Raw genomic sequence first — 25,370 nt, forward strand, 5'->3', positions numbered from 1 at the left:
TAAAAAAAAATTGCATTTATCATTTTTAAATATTCCACATAATTTACTTATTGTCTGTCTGCCCCCCACTAGAAGAAGGTGAGCTCCAGGAGAGAAGAGAGCCCTGTCTGATGTGTGTACTCATGATTTCCAAGTGTCTAGTACACAGAGGACACCCAGTGAGTATTTGTTGATAAATGATACCCGATATCAATTTTAAACTCCATTTAAAATGTATCATCTCAGGCTCAGTCGTTAAGCGACTGGATGGCTCAGTCGTTAAGCGTCTGCCTTCTGCTCGGGTCATGATCTCAGGGTCGTGAAATCAAGCCCGGCATCGGGCTCTGCGCTGAGCAGAGTCTGCTTGAGATTGTCTCCCTCTGCCCCTCCCCCTGCTCTCTCTCTCTCTCAAAATAATTAAGTAAATCTTTAAAAACAAACAAAAAACAGTTCCCCTTTGCAAATATTAGTAGCTCTGGATTTGCCATTACATGAGCAAGCTCAAGAAGTAAAATAATGTAGAGCAATAGGAAAGAAGGAGTAGTCGAGCTTGCGGGGGAGGGGCGGAAGCAAACAAGAGAAGAGATGAAGGAAACCAGCCCAGCCTCCAGCCCCCCAAGCAAAGAAGCGTCCTGGAGGGCGCTCCCTCATCAGGTGCCCTGTACCTGATCCGTGCACCAGTACCAGAGGGATGGAATGGACATTCCAAGTAGGATCCCGGGCCACGGGAGATCAGATGTCAGGGGGTCTCGGAAAATATGGAAGGCATCTTCTCGGGGCAGCCCGCAGCTATTGTTCTCACTCCGGTTGCTCGCCACGGCCAAGAAGTACTTCTCCTTCAGGCCTTCCATCCCACCAACTGCAGCAAAACCTAAGACATAGAGGAAACCCAAATTTGCCAGAAACTCAGAGCAATCCATGGCGAGTGGTCAGGGGATGGCTGGATGGGTGACATCCTACTTCGAGCAGCGCTAACAAAGAAAGTTAGTCACCTTAAAGGTTCTCGGCCTTGTTTTTATGCCTTTGGTGGTGATTATGTATTGCTTCTCAGAATATTAATAACCAATGCATAATACAAAATACATAGGATTATAAAGGAAAACAGATATAGTGACGGCAATCATCAAAACACAAAAACTGTGGCTTAGTAGTTATTTGCTCCATTAAACAGTAAGACCGAGCAGCAGGTCTAATAACTATTCATTTATTTTTAAGTACTCTCTATGCGCAACATGGGGCTCGAACTCACAACCCTGAGATCAAGTGTCACACACTCCACCAACTGAGCCAGCCAGGCTCCCCCGTAATAACAATTTGGTTTCTGTTCTCTTTTTTAAAGATTTTTATTTATCTGACACAGAGAGAGAGAGAGTGAGAGAGCGCACAAGCAGGGGGAGTGGCAGGCAGAGGGAGAGGGAGAAGCAGACTCCCCACTGAGCAAGGAGCCCGATGCGGGGGGAGCCCGATGCGGGGCTCGATCCCAGGACCCTGGGATCACAACCTGAGCAAACGGCAGACACTTAACCGACTGAGCCACCCAAGCAGCCCTTAAGATTTTTTTAAAGTAATGTCTACACCCAGTGTGGGGCTTGAACTCACAACCCCAAGATCAAGAGTCGAATGCTCTTCCAACTGAGCCAGCCAGATGCCCCAAAAGGCTTTTTTTCTTCTTTTTAATCACTCTAAAAGATAATCTACTGTCTAAAGCAAAATTTGTAGCAGGGCATCAGGGTTTAGGGCATGTGTAAATGTATGATAACGATAACACAGAAGACGGGAGGGAGCATCTGGGAGTGTAATATTGTAAGCTTCTTAAAGGATACATGAAGCAGTAGGATAATATTAGAAGGAAGACTGAGATGAACATTGTAAACTTTAGGGCCAACACCAAAATAATTTTTATTTATTTATTTTTTTAAAGATTTTATTTATTTATTTGACAGAGAGAGACAGCGAGAGAGGGAACACAAGCAGGGGGAGTGGGAGAGGGAGAAGCAGGCTTCCCGCCGAGCAGGGAGCCCAATGCGGGACTCGGTCCCAGGACCCTGGGATCATGACCTGAGCCGAAGGCAGACGCTTAACCAACTGAGCCACCCAGGCGCCCCACCAAAATAATTTTTAAAAGAAGAAAAATGGAACCAGAGGACATTTGGAACAAATGGACAACAGCTGACAGGATGGTAGGTTTTAATCATCCCTATCAATCAGTACATAAATATAATTGACCCATAGATGCAAATGACAAGATAGAAATCGTCAGATTGGATAAAACAGTAAGATACAACTATATGATGTCGACAAGAAACCCACTTAAAATATAAAGAATAGGAAATATATACATATATATGTATAAACACATATCTATGTTTATAAAGACATAGATAGGTTCAAGGTAAAATGATAGAGAAGTATATACCACTCAGGGGCACCTGGGTGGCTCTGTCGCTTAAGAGGCTGACTCTTGATTTCAGCTCAGGTCATGATCTTGGGGTCGTGGGATGGAGCCCCACATGGGGCTTCTCACTCAGCAGGGGGTCTGCTGGAGATTCTCTCTTCTTCTGCCCTCCCCCTTCCTCTAAAATAAATAAATCTTAAAAAAACACAAAACAAAACAATAAGTTTCCATAAGCCCAGTTCTCTTCCAGCTAAAAGAACCATGTCTCAAGCAAATCACCCATGACTGGAATGCCCCCGTGGTATGCTTTTGACCCTGGGCTTGCTGATCACAGTGACGAAAGCAGATGTCCCTGAGAGAGGGGTTGTCATCCACCCAAGTGACCCTGGGGCCCCACTTACTGTAGCCCATCAGGATGAGCGCTCCTATAAGCATGATCAGGGTCTGCAGGGCATCTGTGTAGATCACAGCGGCCAGGCCACCTGGGGGTGGGAGTGGGGATAAGCACCGAGGTGAGGGTCGGGTACCATGGTGGAGAGGAGTTACCCTGGGGAGCAGACAGAACCTGCAAGTTCAAGCCCTGCCTGAGGAGATTTCTTAGTGTTGTTTGCAAAGATGGCCACGGTATCGCCTTCCTGAGCGCATGCACATTTTGCACTGTGGTTTTGCTGCTCCTTCCATGTTGAGGTGAAGCTGATTTCTCTACCTCTTAACGAGGAGCTTGGCCAGATGGCTTGCTTTGACCAGCAGAACATGGTGGGAGTGATACTATGCAGCTCGAAGCCTAAGCCTCAAGGGCCCAGAAGCTTCTGCTCTTGCTCTCGTGTTGTCCTGAGACCACCGTGCTTCTTTAAGAAGCCCATGCTCGCCTCCCGGAGGGTGATGGTTCACACGGGGTGGGGGGAAGCCCAGCTGAGAGCCCATGCCAACCACCAGCCGCCCGAGTGAGGCCACCTTGCCCCAGGCAGCCGTTCCAGATGTCATCAACCTCCTGTTCTTGACGGAGCCCGGTGAGATCTGATCATGGCCATATAATTAATGGCAGCAAGTCTGCCGGCACCTGGACAGGGCAATCTTTCCAGTCTCTTCTCTGTACTACACCTCCCTCTTCCTTCTTCCCAAAGGGGAAAGAGATGCTTCTCTGATATGAGCACGTTTACTAGTGGGCAAAGTCGGTGTGCAATAAAAAACGTGCACAGAGGGGCGCCTGGGTGGTTCAGTCGGTTAAGCCACTGCCTTCGGCTCAGGTCATGATCCCAGGGTCCTGGGATCGAGTCCTGCATCAGGCTCCCTGCTCCATCTGCCTGCTATTCTCCCTGCCTTATGCTCTCTCTCTGACAATAAATAAATAAAATCTTAAAAAAAAAACCAAAACCGTGCACAGAGCTGTGGTGTTCTACTCTGATTCTTCCTCCTTGCCAGCGGGAACAGGGCCCCGTCACAAACGCGGAGAGAGGCCCAGGGTCCGTTCTGGCCCCAGCCCTCTGCTGCAATTAGCCGGCCTGAGCACGGCGAGGTCCTGCCCACTAAAAGCCAGCATCATCTCCACACTGACGAGTGTGAGCATTTATCATGCGCCCGACACTGGGTTCGGTGTTTTATTCCATTGTTCACCAAATCTCTGGTGAGCGCCCTGCCCAGCTCTACGTGGTAGGGAAAGAGAGACAAACAAAACAGCATGTCCCCGGTCCTCAGAGAGATCAGTGTAATGGGGACAGAGACCCCCAAACAAGGAAACACAAAGATAAACCGGCTATTGCCGCTCACCCTTCTCTTTCCCTGGGCTCCAGGCACAGGGCCTCCGTGAGTGCTGACCCCCCCCAAGATCCTTCGGGGGATCTTTGCATATGTTTGATTTAGTCGCTTTTCCGCTTAGAGCCTCCAGTGGAGATCCACGGCACTTAGAACAAAATCCAGGCGCATTTTGTCTCCTGCGAGGCACTGGTGCCTGGTCTTTCTCCCTCATTAGGGCTGCTCTACCACACGGTGCCCGGCCTTGCATCCCTCTCTGGCTTGTGCGAACGGCCCCCGGAGCTGAGCGGGATGCGGCCTGAACCACCATTTGCTGGCTCAGCATCAGCCACAGTGACCGCCCTTTTGTTTCCCAAACAAGCATGTTCTCATCCTAAGAGTCCTTACATGTACCCTCTGCCTGGAATTCCCTTCCCCTGCACTTCTCCTTAGAGCTTCCTTCGTATCATTTAAATGTGGTTCAAACATCACCTTAGAAAGGCCTTCCCTGAACATTCTATGTGGGAAAAAAAAAAAAACCTCCTTATCCCATCACTCCCCGTCTTGCCCTGCTTAAACTTCATTCAGAGCACTTATCAGATTATACTAATATATCCTGATATACCATGATATACCAAGAAATATCTTCATTTCCTTGTTCGTTGTCTGTCTCCCCATTAAAATATAAAGTCCTTTCGGGTAAAGGTTTTGTCTGTTTTGTTTACTGCTCTGCCCCATTCCTAGCACGATGTCTCGCACATGCTAGGTAATATACAGATATATTTGCGGAATGGATTATATTACACCAAGAGGAGGCAGACAAGGGTGAAGCTGGAGCAGAATGAAGATAAAAAGGCAAATATTCCAAACCAGATACTTGTCCCGGCCCTACTATAAGCCAGTCTCTCTCCTACAATGCAGCTCTAACGGGGAAAGAGGAGGCTGCCCGACCTCAGGCTCAGAATTAGAGCCGCTTACCACCTAGCTTTACAGGGTGCATGTGAATAAACATGCACTGATAGTTCTCAGTAAATAGTTCTTCAATAAACAAATGGAAAATAGCTTGATGCAGTTGTGGTGCATTTTTAAATCCTCCTTCTAATTGGGAAACCCTCTTCCTTTGGACAATGGCTAAGAGAAATCACCTTGTCTGGGGTCGTGGAGTGAGGTGTAATAAATGAATGGTTTTAACACATGGGAACATCAGAAGATGGGCCAGGAAAAGATTGGGGGGGGTGGGCCAGTCTCTCAAGCATCACGCCTTGTTCAGACACACCTGCAACAGTGTACAGAGCCGTGATGGCCAACAGCCCAACTATGGCCAGGTAGAGATCGAGGTGCAGAGACTGCTGAATAAAGATGGCGCCTGCATACATGTCCACCTGGGGAGACAGGAAGTTGACGGATGAATGAAAGGAGGGACATTTTCAGCACAGGCTCCACTAAGCTTGGATTCTGGCAAACACGGAAGAGTTCTCTACTGCCCTTTCTTCAACCACCTCTTCCCAGATCAGGGTTCTCCAACTGGAGCCCTGTGGGCTGTTACATTTGACACCCATTCACTGGGCTAATACAACAACCTCCTCAGTGGTCTTCTTGCTTCTAGTCTTGGTCTTCCACCCTCCACCCTCAACACTGCAACCTTTATCAAATACTGTCATGATCAAACATCCTTCTCCTGCTCATTAAAATTCTTCAGTGCCCCCCCTGCATGGCCCCCATGATAACGTCTACATAAATACATTAGAATTGCATGCCAGGCTTCACAGTCTGCTCGCCCCTTGGCCTCATTTCCTTCACTCCCTTCACATTCCCTGCTTCCCTAACAAGCCCTGTCCATCCATCTGGAATGCCAGTCCCCCTCTCCCCAGTTGGTAATCATCCTCGGTCATAACTTCCCCTGTGAAAGCTTCCCCACATCTATAGCTTCCCACCAGACTGAGAGGCAGAGTTCTGAAAGGATGTTGTCATCGAACGTCTTTCAAGCCTGCAGCTGGTGTAGAGTCCATTATTTTTGTTTGGATTGAATGGAATTTCTCTGCACCCGCCCCCCACTTGGGGCAAGCTCTCCCCAGCCCCAGCTGGAAGCGGAGACAGCATCAGCGTGAGTCAGGCCAGCTAAGCACACATGCCTGGAGGCTGCAATGCATCTGCTCTTGGCCTCTTTCTGGAGATCTGCCCATCCAACCAAAGGCCAGGGTGGGGCAGGCCCGATGGGCCTCAGCACACCTGATGAATACCTGATGACTGCCTGATCCCAGGAGGAAGAGAAGAGCCCCCCACCAAGGCCTGGCAGGGCTCTCAAAGAGTCCTGTTGTGCGACCTGCACCATCCTGACATGTTGCCAAAGCAGGAGTGGAAAGAGGTGTCCTTCCCTCCACCTTTTCTCCCAACTTCCTCTCCCCATGCTTACCCTCTTCCCCCACCCCTCCCATCCTCCAAGCTCCCTGAAGCCTGCCCAAGGGAAGGAAATGCATGGGCAGGACCCACTACCAATGGCTGTAATCGATCTTCTCACCAGGCTGTAAGAACGTGGCCAGGCTGTGTCCCCGCCTTACCGAGATCTTGGTGAAGATGTAAATGAACAGGTAGAGCACAGCCAGGATGACGGAGATCCTGTTGCCACCAAAGCGTTTCCTTAGGTATTCTGGCATCGTGGTGACCTGGGGGCCAGAGCTGAGCTGTCACCACCCACCTGATTTGGGGCAAATGGCCTCAGGGCACTGGCCCTTCCCCTCCCCTCCCCCTTCCTCTCCAAACTCAGCAGCACTGATGGTCTTCTTAATCATAGACTTAAGAAGGGAGGAGAAAATGGGGGCAGAGGGGTGGCTCAGTCTGTTAAGCATCTGCCTTTGGCTCAGGTCATGATCCCAGCGTCCCGGGATCGAGTCTTGAATCGGGCTCCCTGCTCAGAGGGGACCCTGCTTCTCCTTCTGCCCTTCCCCCTGCTTGTGCTCACTCTCTCTTTCTCTCAAATAAAATCTTAAAAAAAAAAAAAAAGAAGAAGAAGAAGGAAGGAGGAAACAGGGACAGAGGAGTGGGGTGTGGAGGAACTGGGGTTCTGTGCAGGCGGATATACCCACCTATCACTGTGTGAGGCATTGAAAAAAATGTTTCTGAAACATTTGAAACATCTGAAAGCCTGTGCCCATCTTCATCATGGGTCAGGAGGTGGGAGGTGCTGAGGACAGGGCTTCCCGGTCTCCCCTGTGCAGCATCCTTCACCATGCAAGGAGCTCCCAGGGACTGGCTAACGGATGTCCTCAGGTGGGAGGGAGGGAACTCGAGGGTGACCCTCCCCAATGGTCTCCCCATCCCAGAGCACCCTGACTCACCTGCCCAGCTATGTAGATGGGGAGGAAGATCCAGGCCAACATCAACACAGAGAACAGGCCCTGCCCGAGAAAACAGAGTCAGGACTCAGCTCCCACCTACATTGAGGTGCTGATTTGGATTTCCCTCTGCACTTGGAGGTCATCTGGCCTGGCTCCGTCTTGAGTTCAGTACCTCATCCTCCCCGGGCTATCATATTCCCACACTGATAATGGGAGAAGGGGAAGAAGGAGGGAAGCGTGGAAATAGAAGCTTTCCTGTGACTCCTCATTCAATGTCCCCCAAAACCTCGTGTCATCCCCCTTCATCCAGGCGTGGGCCCTCCCTCGTTGAGCCAGGATGGGCTCCCTAAGTGAACCCCATCATACAGTAATATGCATAGTGTACTTAAGTGTGCGGCACAGAATGAGCATTTTAAAAATGTTAGTCACTAAGGGGCCGGCTCAGTGGGTGGAGTGAGTCACTCTCGATCTCAGGGTAGTGAGTTTGAGCCCCACGCTGGGCATGGAGATGACTTAAAAATAAATTAAAAATTAAGCTTGTTTTTAAAAAAAACTGTTAGTCACTGTGAAGACAAAACTCACTACTAAGAGTGCATGCCTGCCCGGTCAGTGAAAGTCATACCCTGCACGAGCCCTGCTACACAAGACAGTGTGTCCTATCTCTGGGGTATCTGTGGGGTGCCAGGAAGGTCAAGAACCACTGAACCACAGAACTACATTTTTGTGATGGCCGACTGGTATCCCTCGGGTCCTTCTATCTTCTGCATCCACAAGGGAGAGGTTCTGAGTCCTCTTCTCCCACACATTGGTGTTTTGGGGTCCCAGCCTTCTGGTCCCAGGATCAAGCAAACCCAGACAAGCCTGAAGCTTGCAGATCAAACTGATTTTTGCAGACCAGCGGTGCCTTTGGTGCTTGTTTGTTTTCTCGTGAAGTACAACTCTATTTTTAAAAAGTACTGGGAAGGGACGCCTGCGTGGCCTGGTGAGTTGAGCGTCCAGTTCTTGGTTTCAGCTCAGGTCGTGATCTCGGGGTCAGGGTATTGGCCCCACCTCGGGCTCTGCACTCAGCAATGGAGACTGCTTGGGATTCTCTCCCTCCGCCTCCCCCCACTCATGCTCCCTCTCTCGCTCTCTCTCTCTAAAATAAATAAAATCTTTAACAAAAATAAATAAATGAAAGTACGGGGCATTCACACTGTCCCCCAGGATCTACCTAGTAGGCAAAGGGTGAGCTATACCCACCCTGGTAAAATACTTACATTTAATTCATAAGCAGTGACAGAAAGGCCTGCAGCAGCGCCTGACCCTGCCAGGCCAACAAAATGTCCACTTCCCACGTTGCTGGCAAACAAGGATGCGCCCACCTGTTAGGAGATGGACAAGTCAGATCTTGGCGGGATGGTCTATGGTACCTTCTCCCCACCCTCAGTTCTTCCCATGCTCCAGAGGGACCAAGACAGAAGGAGAAGTAGAGGAGGCAGGGCCATCCCTAGCCTATCTGGCACCTTTTTTTTCAAATTAGAAAAAGATTCTTCTTCCCCAAGACTCTTACTTCCAACCATCAGAAATTGGCATAATAAACATGTATATTTATGATGGCTAAAATGTGAATTGTGTGCCATAGGGTTGTGCAGTGCACAACATGAACAACTGTATGCAGCATCCCCAGGGAAAAGGATGACGGGTATTGTGGAAGGTGCTTCATGATGAGAATCAGGAAGCCTGTGTTCTATTCCAGTTCTGCTTCTAATTTAGCAATGTAAATAGCCCTCCTGGTAGAACACTAAGTGGCCAAGCTTATATTCAATGATCCCAGTCCCTGGTCTCAACTGATTGGACCAGACAGCCCTGGGCACCTGGCCCAAGCTGGGTCAATTACATTTTCTCTCCTGGGAATCTGGAACTGGGACACCATCTCTGTTACTAAATCCTAGCTAGTTTCGATCACTGAGGACTGCATTCTCTTGGCTAAACATAGAGATTAGCCAGTGATGGAAGGTTGATAAAGATATATTAGTACCAAACTGTGAATTTTTCTTTTATGTAATCAGGAGGATTGATAGAGACTGGCACAGAGGTGGGCATGGAACACAATCAGAGACAAGATATTTTCTGGGGATACTGCCATGGAGGTAGGTGCTCTTCCCATACTGGACTGAACTTGAGAAGATGAAAAGTCTGGAGCAGTGTCTGCCATCTTGTTGCCATGAAGTTGGCCCTGTTTGGGAATAGTGCCCATCCAGAAGAAGAGAAGTTGATATGGACAGATGGAAGGAAGGAAAGAAGGAAAGAAGGGATGGGGGGGGAGGGAAACCAGGTCCTAGTGACATCACTTGAACCCTTGCCCTCAGCCATCCCTAAAACCAGCCTAACTAGATTTTTCCCTTGGGTGAGCTGATGAATCTTTTTTGTTCAAACATTTGCATTGGAGCTAAGCCTTCTCTAGACCGTGATTTTCACACTACATACAACCAGAGTCCTGCGAGACCCAAGGCTAAACAGAACATCAGCCCTCGAAGAATCTTTGAGAAGTGACTTTAATTGAATCAAAGATCACTTACTGGCCACCACACCATGTCCCCTCCAGCTAGGAAGTAGCCTTTTACTGTGTCTCTCTTGGTCTTTACTGTGGACTGAAACAAAGAAGAGGGCAGGTAACAATCAGAGGCATCCCAGAGCTCCTGAGCCATGGATTACCAACCGCGAGTCCAGCAGGCCAGATTTGGACATCAAATATAGTTCAGGTTTTTTTTTTTTTAAACCCATGGTTTAAGAGGATTTTAATTTGAATGCTTTAGAGGAGACATGAATTCTTCGGGTCAATACAACCCCTGCCACTCCCTGCTTCGCATACTTACGGCTCACCTACGTATTTGAGTTTTCACCCCAGGGCTTATGTAGGAGAGCTCATGATGGGCACCATTTCCTGAGTATCAGTGCAGCGTAGCATCACAGTAACAGAGCCGGTAGACACCACGCTAAGCTTCTAGAGCTCATCTCATGTTAATTCCTACCAACTTCTATGAAGTTGGTGTCATTAGACCACAATCTAACAGATGAAGACCCTGAGGCTTGGAAGCAAAGTTACTTATCTTGTGCCGTATTTCTAGATAGCGGAAAGGTGGGGAATTCAGACCCAGGTCTCAATGATTACAGACTCCTACATCCTTCAGTCTGACAACCTCATACGTTGTAGGAATTTATCCTACATTATAGTTGCACACATCCAAAATAGTGTATAAGATTTGTTGATTTGTTGACTGCAACATAGTTTGCGACAGTAAGATAGGAAGCAATCCAAATGACCCTCAGAAGAAGACAGGCTAAATAAATCATGGTACGATCATCTCATGGAATCCTGTGCAACTTTTAAGAAGGCGAGGAAGCATCTATGTACTGATATGAAAAAATAGCCAAGAGACTATGATAGGTGAAAAATAGCAAGGTGAAAAAACAACATGTAGGGCACCTGGGTGGCTCAGTCGTTAAACATCTGCCTTCGGCTCGGGTCATGATCCCAGGGTCCTGGGATCAAGCCCCACATCGGGCTCCCTGCTCTGCAGGAGGCCTGTTTTCTCCCTTTCCCTCTCTCCCTGCTTGTGTTCCCTCTCTCGCTGTGTCTCTCTCTGTCAGATAAATAAAATCTTTTAAAAAAATGTGTATAATAAGCAATTTCCCATTTAAGAAAGAGGTAAATACACACAATAATATTTGCTTGGATTTCCATAAGGAAACTCAAATTAACGTGCGAACAAGTTAACAACAGTAGTTACCTGTGAAGGGAAGTGTAGTAGTGAGACTTTTCACTGTATGGCACTTTAAGTTGCTTTTATTTTTGAACCATGAGGCTGTATTGCCTTTAAAAAACAAAACAAAACAGAACAAAAACAAACCTTCCTTTAAAAAAGAAAAGAGAACATGACCTTCAAAGTGAAGGAAATATGGCTTCTAATTCCAGCTATGTTAACTAACTAACATACAAGGAGCTTACATTTTTTTTTTTTAAGATTTTATTTGTTTACTTGACAGAGACACAGCGAGAGAGGGAACACAAGCAGGGGGAGTGGGAGAGGGAGAAGCAGGCTCTCCGCAGAGCAGGGAGCCTGATGTGGGGCTCGATTCCAGGACCCTGGGATCATGACCTGAGCCGAAGGCAGACGCTTAATGACTGAGCCACCCAGGCGCCCCTAGGAGCTTACATTTTTGAGCCTCAGTTTCCTTGCCTATAAAATGAGTACAGTAGTAGTGTCTTCCTCGTAGACATCTGTGCAAAGTACATGGGGTAACACAAATTTGCAAGCACCTAAGACAGCACCTGATTTATGATCCACACTCGGTCCGTTTTTAGAAGTGTCAAGTTCAGATTACTTGATGACCTTGGGCGAGTTTCTTCCCCTGCCTTCCCTGGCCTGGCTTACCCATAGTCCCACAGCCAGGACAAAGAGGAAGTACAGAACCAGCACGGCGATGTCACCTGGCTCCAGGTTCCTCTGGGGAAAAGCCTCCAGGGGATCTGACTGGGTGGGCTGAGGGCTGCTGGAGCTGCTCTCCATGGTCCTGAGCAAACGTTCACTCCTGCGGAAAGTACAAATGTGCATCAGATGCCAGAACCAGAGGCGCTTTTCTCACCCTCTCCGCGGCTGCCTCCTCGGAGCACCCAAACCAGAGGACAGCAAGGGGGGAGGATGTGTGGTAGGGACACGTCCCCCGGGAAGGCAGAGCCACCCACCCATCTGTCCGTCCATCCATTCCCACTCATTCATTCAGCAAATACAGTGAAGTCACATTCAATCAACTGCTGATTCTTTTTTTTTTAAAGATTTTTTATTTATTTATCTGACAGAGGGAGAGAGAGAGCGGAGCAGGAACACAAGCAGGGGGAGTGGGAGAGGGAGAAGCAGGCTTCCCGCTGAGCAGGGAGCCCGACGCGGGGCTCGATCCCAGGACCCTGGGACCATGACCCAAGCCGAAGGAAGACGCCCAACGACTGAGCCACCCAGGCGCCCCTCAGCTGCTGATTTTTTAGCAATTCAGTCACTCACTTGGCAAAATATTAAAAAGAATAAACAGCATGAATAGTACAGATGGCTTCCCACTCCAAGAGTGTAAGTAAAGCAAGACACCTGAGTTACCCCCATTTCTGAGGAACCTCTGAGCTGGGTGAAGGTCAAGCTGACCATTTTGTCTGAGGGTCAGCTAGACACTACTGTCTTATTCCAATGCTGGATGGCCCATAAAATTGCACGTATTTAGTGAAACATATAGCGCCTCCTAAGTGCTGGCATCATTCTAAGTGTTTACTATTAGTAAGCGCTACTGTCATCATCCCCATTTTACAGATGGTAAAACTGAGGCACAGGGAAATTAAGTTACTTGCTTAAGGTAATACAGCTCAAGTGGCAGAGCTGGGATTTGAAGGCAAACGATCTTGCTCCAGAATCCATACTTTGAACCACTATCCTAAGCTGTTTCTCAGTATCCTGCATTTGTGTGTAATTTAAGGGATTTCTGTGGTAGGCAGGTAAATGTCCCCCTCAAGGATGTGTCATTTTAATCCCCAGAACCTGTGAATATGTTAGTTACATGGCCAGAGGACAACCAAATTTGCAGATCTTTTCCTGGATTATCTGAGTGAGCCCAATGCAACCACAGGGTCCTTCAAAGTGAAAGGGAATCAGAAGAGAGAACCAGAGATGACTGTGTGAGAAGGATTTGGCCGAATGTTGCTGGCTTTGAAGATGGAAAAATAGGGACCACAAACCAAGGAACTCAGGCAGCTTCTAGAAGCTGGAAACACAAATTAATGCGTTCCATCCTAGAGCATCCAAAAAGAATTCAGCCCTGCTGTCACCTTGATGTTAGCCCAGTGAGACCCACTTAGAACTTCTGACTTCTAGAACCGTAAGATAATAATCTTGTGTTGTTTCAAGCGGCTACACTGCTGGTAATTGTTAACTAATAAAATTCCCAAGTGTGATTTTTGACCATAAGTGATTTAGGCATTGACTTATTCCTGTGTTAATGTGTGACTCCACTCTAGGGGGTTGGGAATGAAAAGACTCAGTCCCTGACCTCTACCACGGGCAGCCCAGTAATGGGGAAATTCACTCATCAGATAACAACATAAAGATGTTCCATATAGGGGAGGTGCTTAGAGGCAGATGTGTTAAGAATGGGGGCTTAGAAGCCACAGAGCTGGCTCCACCACTGAGCAATCCTGAGAACCAAGACAAATTCTCTAAATGGGCAATAAGAGTGTGTACTGAGAGACTGCGGTGAGCTCATACCTGTGAAGGGCTGGGTGCACCGCTTGCACAGTTGTGCCCCATAAATTTTGGCTGCTATTATTATCATGATTAACAGGATTTTCTACAAGATTCAGTGAGTAAGGTAAAGACCACCTCACTGTCAATGAAGAGATCCAAACAGTAGCATAAAAGCTGAGTTTTGGGGCACCTGGGTGGCTCAGTCGTTAAGCGTCTGCCTTCAGCTCAGGTCATGATCCCAGGGTCCTGGGATCGAGCCCCACATCGGGCTCCCTGCTCGGCGGGAAGCCTGCTTCTCCCTCTCCCACTCCCCCTGCTGTGTTCCCTCTATCGCTGTGTCTTTCTCTGTCAAATAAATAAATAAAACCTTAAAAAAAATTTTTTTTTAAAGCTGAGTTTTGAAGAATGAGTCGGTGGTTCTAGATGTGAGAGCAGGGATAAGGGAGCATTCCAGGCCAAGACAACAGCATCTACACACTGAGGTGTGACTAAGCATGTCACAGTTAAGAAACCACGAGATTCTGGGGTGCCTGGGTGGCTCAGTCGGTTGAGCAGCTGACTCTTGATTTCGGCTCCTGTCATGATCTCAGGGTCTTGAGCTCAAACCCCACATCGGGCTCCATGCTGGGTGTGGAGCCTGCTTAAGATTCTGTCTCTCCCTCTGCCTCTCCCCACTCTCTCTCTTTCTCTAAAGTAAGTAAGTAGGGTGCCTGGGTGGCTCAGTCGTCAAGCATCCACCTTCGGCTCAGGTCATGATCCCAGGGTCCTGGGTTTGAGCCCTGCATCAGGCTCCCTGCTCAGCAGAGGGTCTGTTTCTCCCTCTGCCCCTCCTCCCACTCATTCTCTCAATCTCTCTCTCTCAAATAAAATCTTCAAAAAAATTAAATAAAAAAAGAAATTACAAAAAAAGATTGAAAATTAAGTAAATAAATAATTTTTTAAAAAGTCGATGCTCTAACTCCATGAGAAATAAAAGGAAATCAATTAATGATAAAATGATGAATGCATCAACATGCAATTGCATTCTGTCGCACTCCACGGGCAGACCCTAAGAGGCAGTCACACACTTGTACCTACGATGCTGAGTAAGTTCTGAATTTAAGAGAAATAAAGTCAGAAGCCATTTTATTCCCCAAACTCAGAATAAAAAGTGAATCTGCAAAGGAACACCAGCAAAGAAACTGAACAGTCGACCCTTGAACAGCCTCTGACCCTCCCGTGCAGCCGAAAATCCACAGGTAGCTATTGACTCCCCCAGATTTCACTACAAATAGGCTAGTGTTGACCAGAAGCCTTACCAATAACAGTTGATTAACACGTATTTTGTATGTTATATGTACTATATACTGTATTCTTACCATAAAGGTAGAGAAAATAAAATATTAAAAAACATAAGAGAAAATACATTTACAGTACCGCAGTATTTATAAAAAAAAAAACAACTATGTGTCAGTGGACCCATGCAGTTAAAACCCATGTTGTTCAAGGGTCGAGTGTATATACACCAAAATGCTTGCATTTGTGAGCATACTTTGTGATTTCATTATTTTTTTTAAATATTTATTTATTTATTTGAGAGAGCGAGAATGAGAGAGAGAGAGAGTACATGAGTGGGGGAGGGTCAGAGGGAGAAGCAGGCTCCTCGCTGAGCAGGGAGCCCGATGCGGGACTCGATCCCGGGACTCGGAGATCATGACCTGAGCCGAAGGCAGTCGCCCAACCAACTGAGCCACCCAGGCGCCCGTGATTTCATTATTTTTTAAGGAGGCTCCATGCCCAATGGAGGGCTTGAACCCATGACCCTGAGATCAAGAGTCAGATGCTCTACTGACTGAGCCAGCCAGGCGCCCCCAAAGTCCAGGCCGCCTGGGTAGCTCAGTTGGTTAAGCGTCTGCCTTCAGATCAGGTCATGATCCTGGGGTCCTGGGGTCGGGCTCCGCATCGGGTTCCGCATCGGGGTCCCTGCTCGGTGGGGAGGCGGGGAGTCTGCTTCTCCCTCTGTCCCTCCCCCCTCGTGCGCTCTCTCTCAAATAATAAATCTAAAAAAAAAAAGAGGGGGGCGCCTGGGTGGCTCAGATGGTTAAGCGTCTGCCTTCAGCTCAGGTCATGATCCCAGGGTCCTGGGATTGAGCCCCACATCAGGCTCCTTGCTCAGCGGGAAGCCTGCTTCTCCGTCTCCCACTCCCCCTGCTTGTGTTCCCTCTCTCTGTCAAATAAATAAATTAAATCTTTAAAAAAAAAAAAATTCCAAGCAATTGCCATGATATGCCATCTTTTTAAGATCAAGCACTCTGAAAAATATCTGAGACAATGTTGTCATGATAAAAGCGGGCACATTCATTGCTTTAAAATTTTTTTTAAAAAAAGCCAACATTTTGTGTTTCATGTAAACTGGAGGTAGGTTCTAGTCTCAGTTATAAGCATGTTGTTCACCCACATGAAGGTCTGGTAGAATATCTGAAAGTTTGTATTGCATGGGGGCAGTTCCGTGTATTTCGGGGAGTCTAGTATCTCTGGCCTCCACTGTACCCCCAAATCATGGTCACAACCGAAAATGCTCCCATACATGCTCAGTGCATCTCCCAACGGGCAGCAATGCATCCGCTGTACGCCTATGCTCTAGGTTAAAGGACAAGTGAGTTGTGTGATCAGATAGGGGTGGGGGAGGCTTGAGTAGAAGCAAGAAGGGGGGCAGGAAGGTCACGGTGTAATGACTCAGACTTGAGATGAAGTAGAGAGAGGGGCGATAGAGGATTTGAGAAGCAAATTGGGGTTAAAATCAGTAAGGCTTGGTGATTAGTTGACAGGGTAATGCTTCTTTCGTGCTTCTGATCAGAGCTTCCTGATTACTTGGGCAGGATGTTCTTTGTTTCTAGAGTAAATTCCCTCAACTTCGAAACTATTGACATTTTGGGCTGGATCATTCTGTTATGGGGTGGGAAGGCTATCCCGTGCACTGTAGGATGTTTAACAAGCTCCTGCTACCGAGATGTCTTGTTGCCCTAAACGAGGCAGCTGGATGTTCATTTAGACAAGGTGCCTCAGGGGGGCGCTCCAGGATCTTGAATTCCCTTCCCACGCCGAGTATAGCTCTGGACTTCTCCCTGGGGTTGCACCTTGCTTTGTATTGTTGCAAGGGAGCTCATGGCTGCTCAGGCCTCGGACGTGGTGGCCCTCGCCCAGGAAGGGAGGACCCAAGCAAGCAGGGATCCACTGCACTGATGGAAAGGAATGATGGCAGGGGGGGAGAGGGAGGGAGAGAGGGGAGACAGCTGCTACTGGGCTTGCCCAGCTCAGACACTTACTGTGCCCTAATGCGGGAGGAAAGAAGTAGCAGAAGCCGGGATTCCCCTCACCCCTCAGTCTAGATTTCATGATCATTGCCACCTATGAAATGGGGTAATAACCTGCTCCAGACGAACCCAACTGGACCAGACACTTGCAAAGCCTTTGTGCAAGGAAGAGGGAAGGAAGCTGCAGTTTCTAGGGTGTGAACAGAGGCCCATAAGGGAAAGGGGTGCCTGGGTGGCTCAGTCGGTTGAGCATCCTGCTCTTGGTTTTGGCTCAGATCATGATTTCGGGGTCAAGAGATCAAGCCCGAGACAGGCTCTGTACTCTGTGCAGAGTCTGCTTGAGATTCTCTCTCTCTCTCTCTCTCCCTCTCTCTCGCTTTCTGCCCCTTCCCCCACTCACACTCTCTAAAATTAAATCTTAAAAAAAATAATAATAAAGGAGGGAAAGGCACATTCTGGAGGCTCGGGGAGGAGGCGGCTAGATGGTCCGTCAGGTTATCCCAGGAATGAAATCCCTATTAGGTATTGTTACTACACATTACCGGCGAGGTGAGAACTTGTGGCTCTGGGAGGTTTAGCATCATGTCCAAAGCCAGGGCTCGAACCCACATCTGTATGGTTTCATAGCATGTGTTTTTAAACACTTCAACCTGCTGCTTCCAAATCCGGGGGCTTTGGGGAAGGTGAGGGCTAGGAGCTTGGGAAGCAGTTCAAGGTGGAGATTGATGCTGAACTGGGCAGGAGGGTAGATTGTTCTAGAACCCAGCAGGTCTGAAAGGGAGGCAGGAGGGGCGGGCAGTGGGCCGACCGTGGGGCCAGCCCCTCCCCCAGCTGCCCCTTGCAGGCCTCTGCCCGCCAGGCACCGAGGGCGGTAGGGGCGGATAAACAACCTATTCATCACAGCTCTGGGCAAACTGGTACCGACTCCAGGCTCCTCCTGAGTGCCCGGGAGGTGGGGGCCCTGCCAGGGGCCAGGAGGGACTGGCCCTTCTGCAGGGCAGGACTAGGAGCGGGGACCAGCGAAGCTGGGAACCCTGGTGCTGCCGCTTCGGCCACATGCTCACAGGCGAACGCGCCCCTTCTCGGCGATTCCGTGAGCACTGTGAGCCAGGTGTGGAACCCACTTCACAGCTGGCCTCTTACTGCATCTGGTCACCCTGGTGAGGCAGACAGAGTTACCAGTCCCCTTACGGGTGCGAAAGGGAGGCATGAAGAAGGAACAGTGAGCCGGGGTTCGGGTCCTAGCCCCTTGCTTCTAGGGCACAGAGATGCCGGAGGTGGGATTCGAACCCAGGTCCTCACCTGCAGACACTGCCATCACCCAATACTGACTGCTCTGTCTTTATTCCCTCCCTTCCTCCCAACCTCCTTCCCCGTCTGCTCCCCTCCCTCACTCCTTCCCTCCATCCTTCTGGTTTTCTTCCACATTTATTAGGCACCAGCTCTGTGCAGGCTCTGTGCTAGATGCAGAGGACAAAGTAGTGAACAAGGCGGGCACGGTCCCCTGTCCTGGTGGGTTCTTCCGCCGGCCCAGGCAGCCCTTGGCCCTTGCACTGCTCCAGGATGGCCAAGCTGGGGGTGGGCTCCGGCTTCCCCTCCTGTGTGGGAGGGCCGGGTTAAGGGGAGTCTGGCTTTGGACAAAGCCGGCGTTGTAACCTCGGCTTTGTTTGTCAGAACACCCTGGCCTCGCGGTCACCGATGGGCCAGAGAACAAAGGAAGCTCAGCACCCAGGGACGGCTGCTCACCCTTTTCCTTGCAGCCGTTACATAATTTGCCATAGCAGATGTGGAAATTTTCCACGCCCCAGTGCGAGGACAAGACTGGGAAACTCGGCTGCAGGTGGGGTGGGGGCATTTGGTTCCATAGGTTGGCTCCCCTGTGTGCGTCCACGGCGGGCGGGGAGGCGTACAACATCATTCTTTAACTTTTGTGCATCTTGAAACATTTCATAACAAAAGAAAAATGAACAGAACAAAATTTACAGCATAAAACTGTCTGCGTATGTTAAATACATTCCAAGACACAAAATAGCTCGGAAGTATTTTGCCAGGATGCAGGCTTATTTGCCGAAGAATGTCAAACACATCAGTGGGGACAGAGAATGAGAGACAGAGAGATACTAGGGAGGGGCCCTGCAGGGACCAGAGATGACAGCTTTACTACAAGTTTTAATTATAGACAAAAACTCTCCAGAAAAGAGATGTGCTCTGGGCGCCTGGGTGGCTCAGATGGTTAAGCGTCTGCCTTCGGCTCAGGTCATGATCTCGGGGTCCTGGGATCGAGTCCCGCATCGGGCTCCCTGCTCCTTGGGAGCCTGCTTCTCGCTCTGCTTCTCTCTCTCTCTCATGAATAAATAAATAAAAAAAATCTTTAAAAAAAAAAAAAGAAGACTTTTAAAAAAAAAAAAAAAGAAAGAAAAGAGATGTGCTCTAATAAGGATGTTAGAACTGCATGGCCCGGTTCAAATCCCAGCTCTACCTCTTACTAGCTCCGTGATCTTGGGCCAGCAAACACTGTGGGCACCTGGGTGGCTCAGTCGGTTAAGTGTCTGATCTTGACCTCAGCTCAGGTCTTGATCTCGGGGTTCTGAGTTCAAGCCCTGCATTAAAAAAGCCCTTACTTGGGGCTCCTGGGTGGCTCAGTCAGTTAAGCGTCTGCCTTCGGCTCAGGTCATGATGTCAGGGTCCTGGGATTGAGTCCCGCATCTGGCTCCTTGCTCAGCAGGGAGCCTGCTTCTCCCTCTGCCTGCCACTCCCCCTGCTTGTACTCTCTCTCCCTCTCTCTCTCTGACAAATAAATAAAAATCTTAAAAAAAAAAAAAAAGCCTCTACTTAAAAAAAAAAAAATGGAGATAGTAATCAGACCTGTCACAGGTTTGTTAAGAGCATTAGGTGAGTTCATTTTATAACATGATTAGGTCTAGAATACTTGGGTCTGTCCCTGTCCTTGTTATCAAAAAAAAAAAAGAGCCTGGACTTTGTGGTCCAGCAGATCCTGACCACCTACATGTGTGAATCTCATTTTAAATGCACAGCACCCCAAGAGGTCAGGTCTTGGATTAACCCCATTGAAAGGTGAGGAAAACAAAGCCGAGGCCCTGGGCCCAAGGTCACAGTGCTGGTAAATGACTGAACCCAGGTCCAGCCCAGGCTTAACCCCTGAGCTCGTAACCACCGCCTGGCACATGGACCCTTGGCAGGGAAAATTCCAGGGGTGATGACCTTCGATGATGACCTTGTCTCATAATTTCCTAGAGAACAGAGCATCCAAATGCAAACATGGCCTCTCCAACAAAACTCATCCTATTTGGAGACCATGCTCTTCAACCTCAGTACACCCCCATCCCACACAGGAGGCCACTTCGCCCACCCTGACGCTCATACACGACACTCGCGAGCCTGAAGTCCTGCGTTCATCACTGACTCATCCATCCAGTGGTCCATGAGCACCTACCATGTGCCTGAGGACGGCAGCGGCCACGGAATGCCAACACACCCCCAAAGCATTTACAGTGTCTCTTTCTCGATTCCCAGAATCTGATGGCCCCTAATTCATTCCCCTCTGCCTGAAATGCTCTTCCCTACGGCCTCAGTGTGACCAGCTTGACCCATCCTTCAGATGTCACCCAACTGTCCCTTCCCCAGAGCTTTCTCTCAGCCTCAATCTAAATCAGGTCCTTAAGTGATCTGCCATCATAGCAAACATTTTTTCCTCACTGTCTGTAGAAACAAACAGCACATCTGATCTGTACAAGTCATCATTGCCCGTGCCCGAGACCATGGAAGCTCCTTGAAGACAGAGACTGTGTCTGCCTTACTCACTTGGTGTCCCCAAAGCTGACACTCAATATACATCTGTGTAACAAATATGGGATTTTCAGAGCTTTTGCTATATACATATACCCCTGCATGTTGTGGGCCCTCCTCCCCAAAGTCCTATCCCCAGGACCTGGGGAGGGCACCTCTCTCCTCCGCGTCCCCAGGATCACTCAACAGAACACTATCAGAAACACAGACGTTGTGGGTCAGCTCGCAGCTGTTGATGGTTGAGTCTCGGCTTTGCCACTCAGGATCTGTGCAAACTCAAGCATGTTTCTTAATGGCTTTCAATCCGTCTGTGAGTTAGGGTGGCTGTGTCCCAGTGAGACAAGGGTGACTGTCCAGTGAGACCAGGTCCGGAAAGGGAAGCCCTCTGCACGTGCCCAGCGCGTTTCAGTGAAACTCAGATTTGCCCTGGTGGCAGCAACGTATCCCGCCAGCCTTCTGCTGTTACATAGATATTTCCACCCGCATTTCTCTTTGGGTCCTTCCGAGACACCACACCTAGAGGCTGGGCTGGGCTGGGCTGGGGTTTATAATCCCGTTTAACAGATAAGAATCTGAAGGGTGCCTGGGTGTCTCAGTTGTTAAGCGTCTGCCTTCGGCTCAGGTCATGGTCCCAGGGTCCTGGGATTGAGCCCCGCATCAGGCTCCCTGCTCGGTGGGGAGCCTGCTTCTCCCTCTCCCACTCCCCCTGCTTGTGTTCCCTCTCCCGCTGTGTCTCTCTCTGTCAAATAAATAAATAAAATCTTAAAAAAAAAAACGGTAAGAATCTGAGGCTCAGTGAGCTGAGTCTCTGAACTTGGATTGTGGAAGAACAGGGACCCATGCCTGGTGCCCCTGGCTGTCCACCCCCGCCAAACGCACTCCACTGGCCTGGTATGTGAGGCGGCCTTCTCCAAGGAGAGGAGCCGTGCCCCCCCACCCGGGGCCCCCTGCTCACAGCTGGAGTCCTCTCTGCCACCACGTCCTCCTGTCCCCAGACCAACCTCCCCAGTTTGGAGAATGGCTGTCAGGTTGGGCGGGGTGCAGGTAGGAATCTTACCTTCCTCCAGATGCAGGGCTCGCCTGCCCGGGGCCGGTCCGTGGCTTCGGAGGCAGGAGGGGGCTGCGAGAAGGGGGGATGCCTGGGCTCCCTCTCCCCTCACAGCCAGAGCTTGAGAGGACAGGGCCACCCTCTCCTGCACCGCCTACAGCTGAGAGCCTCCTTGTGGGTCAAACTCCAAATTCCAGCCTCACCGCAGCAGGGACCAGAGGAAGAGAATGATCTCCCCAGGCAGAGGAGCAGCTAGGCCTAGCGCTGAACCATTGAACTTGAACTCCACACAGGCCCGTGTGGGGAGGAGGGCATGCCCTGAGCTCCGCCCCTCCACAGCCTCCATGGGGGGCCCTCACCTGGAGGGGGGCCCATGGCAGGGAGAGGCAGGGGAGCCGGAGCCCCACACTGTCCTGCTTCACTCACCCACTCCTCCACTGGCCCGCCTCCACGCTGGGGACAGGCGGGCTTGGGACGGCTCGGGGGAGGGGGGGGAGGGATGCTGCCGAGGGAGGCCAGGGACAGCGGAAAAATCCCAGGAGGGCCCTTGCAGCCAGGGCCCCACCACTGCGGCCACAGGGACAGTGCCCAAGCTTTGTTCAGCCCCTTTTCCCTGGGTGTGCTCCAGACCAAGGCAGGGCAAAAAAAAGACAAGGCGTCTGGAGCCCCGGGGAGCTGTCAGGAGCGACCCAGCCATGGCCAGGGGCCCATGACACCAGGACAGGCGGGTAATGGAGGACAGCAGAAGGCTTTCACGGGGAAAAAAAAAAAAAAGTACTAGCATTTACAAACCAGGAGACTTGAAACAAGGCTCTGATTTCCCACGTTCACAGGACATTCTGAAGATCTGGCCACGCCAGGTCCACATGGTCACAGGACAGCAACTGGCCAGAGCAGAGTCATGGCCACCCTTTGTCGCCACAGACCGCCACCTCAAGCCCACTTGTCTCCCTCAGTAGCCCCAGCTGGGCCCTGGGTGCGCAGCCGCCCGCACAGCGTGATTCCGAAAGGCCAGTGACGGTGTCTACACACGTGCCTTCGGTCCTTCCAAGGGCTTGCTTTCCATGTCTTTGCTCACTTGGTCTTCGCAACGACCCTTTAAGACAAACTGTCCGACTATCTCCCTTTCACTGATGAGGAAGGAGAGGTAAAGGCAGTAACGGAGGAGAGTGGGAAGACAGGCAGGCAGGGGCTAGGGTCCCCGTCCTAAGAGGAAACTACCCTTAAAAGGAAAAAGCCCCCTATCCTGTTCTGGACTTTCCAGAAAGGAAGGGAATGGCCTTGGGCGGCCTAACCCAAGCCCCGGGGGGCCAGCTCAACAGCCACTGGGTTATTTAAACAAAGAGCTTGATCCGTTGCCCAAGGCTGGCTGGCATGCCTTAGGGCAGGGGTGACCTCCACCCTTTTGGTCCCGGAGGCTATGAAACATCACCCCAGAAGGAGCCCTCGCCTCTTTCCCATGTGAACAACTACCTGATATGTAGATGAACACGTGGACAAAAACGTGATTGGGTGACAGGTGCATGGAGGGTGAAGCAGATTAAACAGCCCGCCCATAACCTCCTAAAAACCCTAGACCGAGAAACTTCGATCAATAAACTTTGCTTTGCTGCCCACCACTCTTCATTTGGTCTACCTCTTTGCTCTTCAAAGAGGGCTGACCAAGAGCCCCGGGCACCGAAGGAAAAGAAATACTGAAACAGCAGGCCAGTAACGGGGCGCCTGGGTGGCTCCGTCGGTTAAGCGTCTGACTCTTGATTTCAGCTCGGGTCATGATCTCGGGGTCGTGAGATCGAGCCCCGGGTCAGGCTCTGCACTCAGCGTGGAATGTGCTTGAGGTTCTCTGTCTCCCTCTGCCTCTGCCCCTCCCCACCTCATTCACAAGTGAATGCACGTACCTGCTCTCAAATAAAAAGAGGCCAGTAACTTGCCCGAGGCCACCCAGCTGTGAACAGCAGGATTCGCATCTGAACCCAGAGTCCTACAGGAGCAGGGGAGAAGGGGGAGTCTGCCTTGGAAGGGCGGGCACACAGAGGAGACAGCTGGGACTGGACGAGGGGAGCAGACAGGAGGCCAGGGAATGGCCAGCCTGCACCTGTGGTCTGGGCCATAGGAAGGCAGTGGGTGCTACAGGAGTGCATTGTTCCTCTAGCCCGGGGCCCAGCCCTGACCACTGGGCATGCGTGGGGGGCCACAGGCATGTTTGGGGGTCAGAGCACTTACAGAGGAGGCCCGTGGGTGAGCCGGGCCGGCCAGGCGGACGTGCACTGGAGAGCATGTGTCCCAGCCAAAGGGGAGAGGCATGACCCAGCTCTAATGTGGGGAACCCAAACCCAATGGGGCCACACCTTCCACCTGTTCCAGAAACATAAGTCCAAAATTCTGTAGTCACATGACTGTTCATCTGTGCGTGCCAGGCATGGCCCCCTGGCCACAGGCTCATCCCCTCTGACCGTTTCCCTGATTTTCTACCCTCTCTTGGGGCTGTGAAGAACAGGAGAGGACAATGGCACAACCAGCTGGGAGAACTTTTTGGAAGTTTCTTACTCCCCAGGTGAACATACCCCTACTCTGTGTCTCAGCAATTCCGCTCTCAGGTGTTCATCTGGAGAAATGACAAGAGACGTTCCCACTTGTACACAAACCTGCCCCGCGGTCTTGCTCACGATAGGCCCAGGGTTCATCCACGGGCGAAGGGATGGGGAAGACCGTGCTGGTCTTCAGCAGGAACAAGCCACTGGCAGGCACCGCCACGGATGGACCTCAGAAGCTGAGGCAGACGTGGAGGAGGACACATACCTTATGATTCTGGAGCCAGGGCACAGCGGTGTGGCTGCTGGGTCCCCGCGCTGACCAGGTCCGGCCGCTCGCCGCCGACCAAATCTTTTCAAAGGCAGAGAAACTTTCTCCAGAGTGCTGAAAATACTTCCAGGTTTATATAAGGAACATGTGAGACAAAGGTAGGCAGTGAAGGGCGCCTGGGTGGCTCAGTTGGTTAAGCGACTGCCTTCGGCTCAGGTCATGATCCTGGAGTCCCGGGATCGAGTCCCGCATCGGGCTCCCTGCTCAGCAGGGAGTCTGCTTCTCCCTCTGACCCTCCCCCCTCTCATGCTCTCTGTATCTCATTCTCTCTGTCTCAAATAAATAAATAAAATCTTTAAAAAAAAAAAGGTAGGCAGTGAAGGTCAGGTCATCAGTGTCTTCGGGTCAATCGTGGGCGGGGTCTTGCTGGCTCAGGGTCGTGCTTACTGCTGGAGGGGGTAGAGTCAGGTCAGATGCAGGATGCTTTCCCCGCCCAGCCTTCTGCCTGAGTTATGAGATAAGCTGGAAAGAACTTAATTGATTATTTTTTTTTTAAGATTTTATTTATTTGGCAGAGAGAGAGGGAGAGCACAAGTGGGGGGAGCTGCAGAGGGAGAGGAAGATGCAGGCTGAGCCACCCAGATGCCCAAGAACTTAATCAATTAGAAAAGTTAAGGTCAAAATGGAAGTTGTTGAAGTCCTCTTTCAATTCCA

The 25,370-nt window shown here is 50.2% G+C and overlaps 1 protein-coding gene across 2 annotated transcripts in view; it reads right to left on the reverse strand.

The window, feature by feature from the left end:
• The window catches only part of SLC5A11 (solute carrier family 5 member 11), a 37,412-nt gene extending 15,072 nt beyond the window's left edge, over positions 1-22,340 (reverse strand). The window contains exons 1-9 of one of the 2 annotated variants that reach the window (XM_081819833.1): positions 21,864-22,338; positions 11,859-12,015; positions 10,002-10,073; positions 8,700-8,804; positions 7,441-7,500; positions 6,664-6,768; positions 5,382-5,487; positions 2,776-2,856; positions 645-850 (exon numbers count right to left, since the gene is read on the reverse strand). In XM_081819833.1, coding sequence (XP_081675959.1) covers positions 645-850; positions 2,776-2,856; positions 5,382-5,487; positions 6,664-6,768; positions 7,441-7,500; positions 8,700-8,804; positions 10,002-10,073; positions 11,859-11,993 — 870 coding nt within the window. In that variant the 5' untranslated portion in view covers positions 11,994-12,015; positions 21,864-22,338. Of the gene's footprint in view, positions 1-644; positions 851-2,775; positions 2,857-5,381; positions 5,488-6,663; positions 6,769-7,440; positions 7,501-8,699; positions 8,805-10,001; positions 10,074-11,858; positions 12,016-21,863 lie in introns of both variants that reach the window. The other variant, XM_081819834.1, reaches the window with a different exon arrangement.
• Positions 22,341-25,370: the final 3,030 nt, after the last annotated feature.

Source organism: Leptonychotes weddellii, chromosome 5 (assembly GCF_054177405.1).
Source record: "Leptonychotes weddellii isolate Sample4059 chromosome 5, ASM5417740v2, whole genome shotgun sequence".
NCBI lineage: Eukaryota > Metazoa > Chordata > Mammalia > Carnivora > Phocidae > Leptonychotes > Leptonychotes weddellii.